The following is an 8870-nucleotide window of genomic DNA, read 5'->3' as shown; positions in this document are numbered from 1 at the left end:
CTTAGACGATTTTCCTCAGACCTTACTTTGTCGCGACCTTCGTCGGTCTCGGCGATGTATGAGTCACCAGACTCCTCCCCCGAAGAATCAGGGATGATTACTTTTTTGTTTTTCCTCCTCCTGGTTTGGATCTTGTGTCCAATATCCTGATCGAAGCCACTGTTCTCCGAATCGATCCTCGCTGTGTTGTTTCCACTCGGAACACTTAGTGCCTTGCTTCGGGATTCCCTGAGCTCGTTCATTTGTTCCCGAAGCCGCGCGTTCTCTTCTCGAAGAGCAGCCACTTCCACACGAAGCTCGTCAAACATAACCTCGTTGGCTGCCACAGTGTCCGGTCCCGTTCGTTTGATCATATGGGTGATTGCAGCGGTGATGGTGGCTGCAGCCTCTTTTAGGCCCTTTTGATCGGTACCCTTGATCCTCTGTGCCGTGGCGCACACCTTGTCCACGACGCGGACCGCCTCGATGATTTTATTGGGCAACTCCGCCGAGGGAGCCATTCTCAACTCCTCGAGGAGTTTCTTCTCTCTGGCCTTGCGGCTCCTACTCAGATCGGGAGCCACGGAAGGATCCTGAAGATCCCTGATCTGCCTTTGGATCTTCTCCAGTTCCCTCTTGGCCAGCCTTACCTTCTTCTCTTCATAGGCCCCTGTGGTGGTCGGCCACCCCCGCCCCCCCCTCTCCATCTTGTATCTTGGTGGGGATCCTGGAGCTGTGGGTGACCGACGATGCCTGGCTGGTCCTCCCCGATTGTTGATTCAATTCGCAGTCAGTCGATAATACTGACGCCATGTCGACGTCGTCATTTTCCGGAAGACTCGTTGTCCGGACATCTGCGAGGACATCCCTGGCGAGGAAGTCGTCAGCCCTCTCCGCCAGGCTATCCGTCTCGCGTTTCTTTCTAATCAGGTCAGCAATTGTGCTGACGTGACCCGATCCGGTTCCACTCTTAGAGGAGTTCGCACCCTGAGGTCCAGGGATCTTACCCTGAGACTGACTCAAGGTGGCTTTCTCTTTGGCGCACTTCAGGCTTGTGAGCTTTCTCACAACGACCCTAGGAATGGCGCTGAGCTTCCCACCATCAGCGATCACATGTTCCCCCGTGGTGCTCGCCGGCAACACCACGGGCAGCCCGTTGCTTGTTGACGACGTGGGGGGGGGGGGCCGGGACAGTACCCCCGCCGACACGCCGACCCCTGGGACCCGACCCCAGGGAGTTTTTCTTCTTCGTCGACATACTTTTCATGAAACTTTTTGGTGGTTTCACTTCGGGGTATCCTTCCCCTAGGCTGGTTGCCCACCACGGCTAACGAGCCCAGCCTGCCCGAGCTCGGGTATCCCCGGGTTCGCCAAACCCGTATCGAGGACGCCTCCCCGGAGGTTTCCAGGAAGCCGCCCCCGACCCGTGAGGCCACGCCCGCCGATCAACGCCGACGCCTGAGACCCCACCCCCCCCCACCCACGCACGACGAGGGGAGCCGGCCGAGCCGAGGCTCGATCCCAGCACCGGCCGAGCGAACTCGATCCCGGCCCCCGTCGCGCGCGAGAAGAGAGGAAGAACAAGGCCTCACCGCCGACGCCACCAACGGGCACATCCGCGCGTCATCGGCCCTTACGTCCGGCGACCAGACCCGCCGGCCCCGACCTGGGAGTATGTCCCAGCGGCCCGACGGGTCTCCCACCCAGGCAGCCCGACCCCGGCCTCCGAATACGTCGGAGCGGCTCGGGACTGCCCTCCGTGTTGGAGACACCGTGGGACCACGTCCCTGGTGTGCGAGTCTCCAACACGGGCCTCCCCTCCGGTCGTCCCTGCACCACGTACAGGGACTCCTGAAAGAGGGTTACCCCCGTCTCCCCTGCCGGAGCACCGGCGTGCAATGGGTAACGAGACGAGGGTCATCCCACCTCCTCAGCGAGACGACATCCCTGCCCGCCTCGGAGGTGAGGACCTCCCACCCTGGATCCCCAAAGAGACCCCAGCGAAACCTCTCCCGCCCCGCCGGAGCACCAGCGTGCAATGGACGAGAGAGGCCCGCTCCCCCCATGACGGGTCCGAATCCCCCGACCCGCCGGAGCACCGGCGTGCAATGGTCGAGCGATTCGAGACCCACCCCACGGTTTTTTATCGAGGTTTTCCTTCCTCTAGGCCGGCGGGAGGAGTAGAAACTCCCTCCTAACGGTCCCGGCCGACCGGGCGATTGAAGTCAGGGCCGCCAACCCCTACCGGCAATTGGGACCGGCCCGAAGGCCCGTCCCTAAGGGAGTCGCCGGGCTCCCGTTCTTCCCGCCTCTCCGGACATGGTCCGGTGGCAGGAAGGGTGGAATCTTGGACCCCGCACCTTACCAACAGGCCACCGCGATGACTTCTGTGAACAGAAGTCTCCGGTCATGGCCCGTCGGATCCGAACGGGGAGCCCCCTCGCCACGCCAAGGCGTTCCACCACGAGGGAGTACAATTGGCGCCCTGAAAAGCGCAGCGTTGCCATATTGTTCTGACAGTAAAATTGACCGAAAAATGAAAAATTTCTAAATACACATAATATTTTTACTTTTTTCTTATAATTAAACATAATCAATTATAACTTGATTTTATATAAGTTTAATGCAATGTACAAGAGTTTGCTGAGACCCTGCTTAAGCGCCTACAAAATACGCTCCTCCGTGAAAGGAATACCTTAATTATAACTCTAACTAAAATTTTTATATGTAGAATAATGAGAAGAATTATACTATAAAAGAATCATACAATTTCCATTTTAAAAAATGGAGATGACCTTTAATGTGACCTTAAAGATTCGATTTTTTCGAAAATTGATTTCATCAATGATTGATTTATTTGTGCCCCTTGATATCTTACATTTGTCTGAAACGTTTTCTCGTATCTTCCATATTTTTCGAGATATTTGTTTGGGGTATTTAAAATAACATATCCTGTATATATGTATATGTATATACATATACAGAGTCTGCAAACAAAAAGTGTCCACCATCTATATTTCAGAAATGGCTTAAAATTATGAAAAACATCGAAATACGTGTTTGATCATTTCGAGGGGCAACTCATTTAAAGGGATTGGGAGTCGTTTCTTCAAGGAATTGCCGTAAGGAAACTCCAAATCCTTAAAAATTTCAAATGGAACCTCTTACATTGTATATCGTTAGAAAGAGCATAAAATAAAACAAATTTTGGCTCAAACCAGAGGTTGATACGTTAACTCATTCGGGAATTATTTTCCTAGCAAAAATAAGAAGTTAAAATAAGAAGAATCTTCATGAATGTTTGTTTGACGTTTACGTGCGCGTTTGCGAGAGTTCGTTAAGAGTTTAGAAACGTTATTTTCTTACTAGAAGCATTTAATAATTTACTTGCATTTACTTAATAGAATGTATAAAATCAACAAGGTCGGGAAATATTCTGCAGATATTGAGTACTGTTTACAAATACAAACCAAATATGACCATTTCAAACACTTCCTACGAATGTAAGCAGCTGTAAATTAAATACTGGAGCACAGAAATGGTCATAACTCGGAAATAAGGTCAAATAGGACATATAATATGTTTATGTTTTTTCATTGTTTTCGTGTCCTGAATCTACCACTACAATACTTCCCACTTATTAGGAAACACGAAACACCTGTATAGATGTATGTATGTATATGTATGTATGTACATATTTAATATTACATAAGTACAGTTATCAAATGTCAAACGTTAAGAAAAGTAGAAGATTAGGAACGAGATGTTAAGGCTATGGTCCATTTGATGCTACAAATGCTTTGAAGCTTTCTTCATCTTCTTCGTTTTTCTTCATTGAAAGAAAAGAGAAGAGGAATACTTCGAAGAGCATTTGTAATGTTAAATGGATCGCAGCTTAAGTAAAGATAAATGGAATTACACACCATTAATTTTTAAAATTATAAGAGGAATGACTAAAGGTGGGATAATTACGACAACAGGTAAGGAATTACACAGACTAAAACCAAAGGGGAATATACGAGACAATGCAATAAAATTTTATATGTAACAAAAACAGGTGGAATTATTCTGTATGGTTAAAATATTGCAAAAATATTGGAGATACTGATTGAAAAAGTGCAGAAAAAAGAAGAAAGATATATAATATTTAAAAAAAATTATATATTATTTTTCAATTATATTAAATAAATAAAGCACTAAAAAAGTATAAAATAAAAAAAAAATTTTTAATAGAACCGACTTCAAAAAAGCTCTAAAAAGTAAAAAATATAGTTTTTTTATTTTTTTTAATTTTTTTTTACTTTTTAGGTTTTTTTTAAGTCAGTTCTATATTTTTTTAAATTTTTGAGCAATTTTTAAAATTTTAATTGTTTCTTCAATTTTTTTAAATAGATTTATATATCAATTTCTATGTGACATAACAGTCACGTGTAAAATTTAATTTCATGAAAATGATCAATAAAAAATTAAATATAAATATATTATTAAATATATTATTTTTAACCGACTTCTCTCTCAAAAAGGAGGTTCTCAATTCGGCGAGTATGATGTATGTGGATATGTCTACAATTTTTTCTGAAACTGTATGGATGCGGTTTTCACTGTAGAGCAATCCTTGCTCCGGAAAGTTTTAGTACATAAAACATCGTGTTAGAACATCAGGGTTCGGAACAGTAAGGAAATTATGCATACTTAATAATTACAAGCAAATAATAAATTATTATTTTTTATTCGTATCAATTGAATAACGCACTAAAGAAGTATAAATTAAAAAAAAAATTTTTTTAATAAAACCGATTTCAAAAAAGCTCTAAAAAAATGAAAAAGATTAAAAAATAAGGAAGCTTTATATAAAAGGTATGAAATAATAGAAAAAAATTTTAAGAATTCCTTTTAATGTTTTGAAGTCGGCGCCAAATTAATAATATTTTTAAAGTATTTTTTCAATTTTTTGAAGTCGGCGCCAAATTAATAATTACTAAATCAATTTGACGTCGCCTTCAAAAAATTGAAAGGAATACTTATGCCCGTATTCATAGTCCTTCCTTGAGGAATGAGGATTCCTTGTTCCTTATTCTACATTTCATAAACCTTCCTTGACCGAACAAGGAGTCTTATTGGCTCCCTTATCTCAAGGCAGGTCACGAGCTTCCTTGAGGCGGCGACTGCAACCTTATTATCAGAAAATTCGATAATATAACCTACAAAAGTGTCTGCATTTTACGGAGTACTGTCATTACGGAGTGCTACAGTATATATTGCAATTAAAATGGATAATGAATTTTTAAACGATTCAGATTCAGATGATGGATTTGAAGATGAAAATGTGGAAAATGATATTCGGTGGCGTTTGCCAAAAAGATATATTCGTGACTGGGAAAATCCTATTGAGTTTTACGAAGATGGGCCTTTCAAAAAACGCTATAGATTCAGTAAAAAAGCTGTAATTGATATTCTGTTACCACTAGTAAACGAACAGCTACAGCGAAACGATAACCGCGGGCTGCCGATTTCTCCAATAATGCAACTTTTAATAACTTTGCGTTTTTATGCAACAAGTAGCTTTCAAGTACGTATATAAATTTTGCCTTATACTTGTGAAATCTTTCTTATATTTTTGATGTACTTTTTATTCAGATTGTTAACGGAGATATTAGAGGAGTCAGTCAAGCATCGGTATCACGTATTGTTGCACGAGTATCAACAATTTTAGCATCTCATTTAAAACAGTACATAAACTTTTCAACACAACAGCGGCAAAGGCAAAATACTAATAGATTTTATGAGGTAGCGAATTTTCCACGTATAATAGGATGTATCGATTGCACTCATATACGTATTGCCAATCCTGGAGGAAATAATGGGGAAATATTTCGGAATCGAAAAGGATGGTTTTCGTTGAATGTGCAAGTATGTTGTTTAATTGCCATTTTTAGTAGAAAAGAAACCAGGACAAAGTGAATTAAAATATTTATTGTATGTAATTATAGGTTGTATGTGGGCCTCAAAGAGAAATTTTAGATATTGTTGTGAGACATCCTGGTTCAGCTCACGATGCTGTAATTTTTGATCGAAGTAGTGTTCGATGTCGTTTCGAATTGGGATATCTCGACGGAATTTTACTTAGAGATAGTGGATACGCATGTCGAAAATATTTACTGACTCCTGTATTGAGGCCTGATAACAATGCAGAAATTAGGTATAACAATGCACATAAGAAGACCAGAGTTATCATCGAACAACTATTCGGAGTTTGGAAGCGCCGCTTTCCATGCTTATATTATGGTTTAAGAACAAAACTAAGTACATCGGTTGCAATTATTTGTGCTACTGCTGTTTTGCATAATATATGTATTTACCATGGATTCGAGGAAATTGAACAAGAACATAATGAACAAGAACAGAATGAAGTATTCGAGGCTGTTTTCAATCGAGAAGAAGATGGCATTGGACTTACATATAGAAGAGCTTTTATACTAAGGCATTTTTCGTAGAATATATGTGTGTTATTTTGAAAATGTAAATGCTGTATAATCTGTAAAATAAAAAAATTTGTAAAACAAAAAGGTAGACATTTAACACTAATTAAATAACATTATTTAACACTTTAATGACACACAATTATATTACATAAAAATACTCTTTATTATTGGAAAATGTAATACAACTGCGTACAAAATTACTGTTATTAACAAAAAGCCATTGAAAGTAAAATAATAGGAGTGAATCTAAAAGATAAGGCTGAAGCTTGGGAAAGGGTTGCTGTGAAATATCGCATGCGAGGTTTACCACTTCGCACCAGCAAACAATTAAAAAAATTCTGGGATAATATGAAACAAAAGTTTATAATAATGAATGCAGATAAAATGGCTAAGCTAGCTGTTTACCTTATTACTCTATTAGCACATATTAATAAAACTATTTAATTCTATATCAACATATCTTTGAACACATTATGAAAGACAGATAGAAAAAGAACATATATAGCACCAAACATATTCTTTGGTATTCTTTGGTTTATATGACTTATACGATATACGTATAAAATCAATGTACATACATATATTATAATAAAATAGAATATACGATCTTATAAGAAGCTTTCACAGCGGGTATTATCAACAAATATCTTAAATTATAGTGCCATGAGGACTGAGGATTCGGACTGCATTTGTACTTTCTCTTCAGTCATTGAAAGCTTGAGCAATGCGATTTTGACTTCCGTTTCAGCAACTTTCATTTTCATTGAATGAAGTTCCCGCTGCTGTTCGATTGCTTCGCGAAGCTTTATCAATCTCAATTCTTTTTCATCGTTTATATTTTGAAAATTTTTTTGAATTTTGGATGCTGGGATTTGGTTCTTTTTCATGCCACTCGTAGCAATTTTGTTTACATTGAACTTGGAAGTAGCACTACTACTACTACTGCACTTGGAATATTGGCCTGTTGAATTTTCTCCATGTTGAGCTACTTGTGGAGGAACATTTTCCCCATCACTTGCTATTGATATCGAATCTTCATCCTCGCTACTTATTAATTGCCTTTTTAAGTTACTTTTTATATGGTCTGAAAAGAGATAAGTACAAACGAATTAGATTGACAAACACCATATAAATTTAAAACATTATTATTTTATGAGATAAATAAATAAATAAAAATAAAAAATAAATACAAAAATATATCATACACTCTTTTTCAAATTGAGCTGTATTTTGAATCTTGGATGCTGGGATTTGGTTCTTTTTCATGGTTCCACTCGTAACAATTTTGTTTACATTGCACTTGGAATATTGGCCTGTTGAATTTTCTCCATGTTGAGCTACTTGTGGAGGAACATTTTCCCCATTACTTGTTATTAATATCGAATCTTCATCCTCGTTGTCACTTATTAATTGCCTTTTTGAGTTACTTTTTATATGGTCTGGAAAGAGATAAGTACAAACAAATTAGATTGACAAACACCATATAAATTTTAAACATTATTTTTTTAGAAGATAAATAAATAAATAAAAATAAGAAATAAATACAAAAATATATCATACACTCTTTTTCAAATTGAGCTGTACTGTCAAATGGACATGGCACTTCAATATCTAAATTTGGAGTGACAGTATCCATAAAATCCATGACTGGATCAACAGGCACTGCAGGTGAAACGCCTCCACCCGTCATAAGACGTTGAACTTTCATCGAAGTATTTAACTTCTTTTTTCTAAAATAACGTTTTATAAATTAATATAATTATCATTTCTGATATGAATGTAAACTATATTAAACAAAGCAGATAGCATCTACACAAATTCAGTAGCACATATTTGAACTATTCATGTAATTATATTAAGAAAATTATTAACATACTTTTGTTTCATGTTATCCCAGCATTTCTTTAATTGCTTGCTGGTACGAGGTGGAAAGCCTTGGCTGCAGTATTTTGTAGTTACCCTCTCCCAAGCTTCAGCCTTATCTTTTAGATCCGCTGCTCCTGTTTTTTTATTTTCGATCGCTTTTTCTTGCAATATTAGTTGAGCAAGGATCATCCGCTCCGTTTCAGTATAATGAACGTTTTTGGATTCGCAGTCCATAATTATACTAGCTAATATATTGTATTTATAACCTTGTATACAAAAATATTTTGAGGCAATGACAGTCAAAGTCAGTTCAAGGTTAGGTTATTTATTCGCGCTCTTGGTTTAAATTGTACTCTGAACAGTGGCATAAATCATAAAATACATAAAGTTCCTAGAGAACAAGCTCCTTCTGGAAGGAGACATGAAGGCTTTATTATGAAACAAGGAGGTCTTGATAAAATAAGGAATCCTCCAATAAGGCTTCCTCAGTCCTTAAGATAAGAACCATCTATGAATACGGGCATTAGTGTTTTTTTTTTTTTG

The 8870-nt window shown here is 39.1% G+C and overlaps 1 protein-coding gene across 1 annotated transcript; it reads right to left on the bottom strand.

Moving 5' to 3' along the window:
* Window positions 1-6995: 6995 nt before the first annotated feature.
* Window positions 6996-8863, bottom strand: LOC139815226 (uncharacterized). Its single transcript, XM_071781991.1, has 4 exons — window positions 8338-8863; window positions 8022-8191; window positions 7667-7900; window positions 6996-7545 (listed from the first exon to the last, which is right to left on the bottom strand). The coding sequence occupies exons 1-4, from the start codon at window positions 8559-8561 to the stop codon at window positions 7115-7117; spliced, it is 1059 nt and encodes a 352-aa protein (XP_071638092.1). The 5' UTR covers window positions 8562-8863; the 3' UTR covers window positions 6996-7114.
* Window positions 8864-8870: the final 7 nt, after the last annotated feature.

The sequence above is a fragment of the Temnothorax longispinosus genome, chromosome 6, assembly GCF_030848805.1.
Source record: "Temnothorax longispinosus isolate EJ_2023e chromosome 6, Tlon_JGU_v1, whole genome shotgun sequence".
NCBI lineage: Eukaryota > Metazoa > Arthropoda > Insecta > Hymenoptera > Formicidae > Temnothorax > Temnothorax longispinosus.
This window is presented reverse-complemented; position numbering and strand designations above follow the sequence as displayed.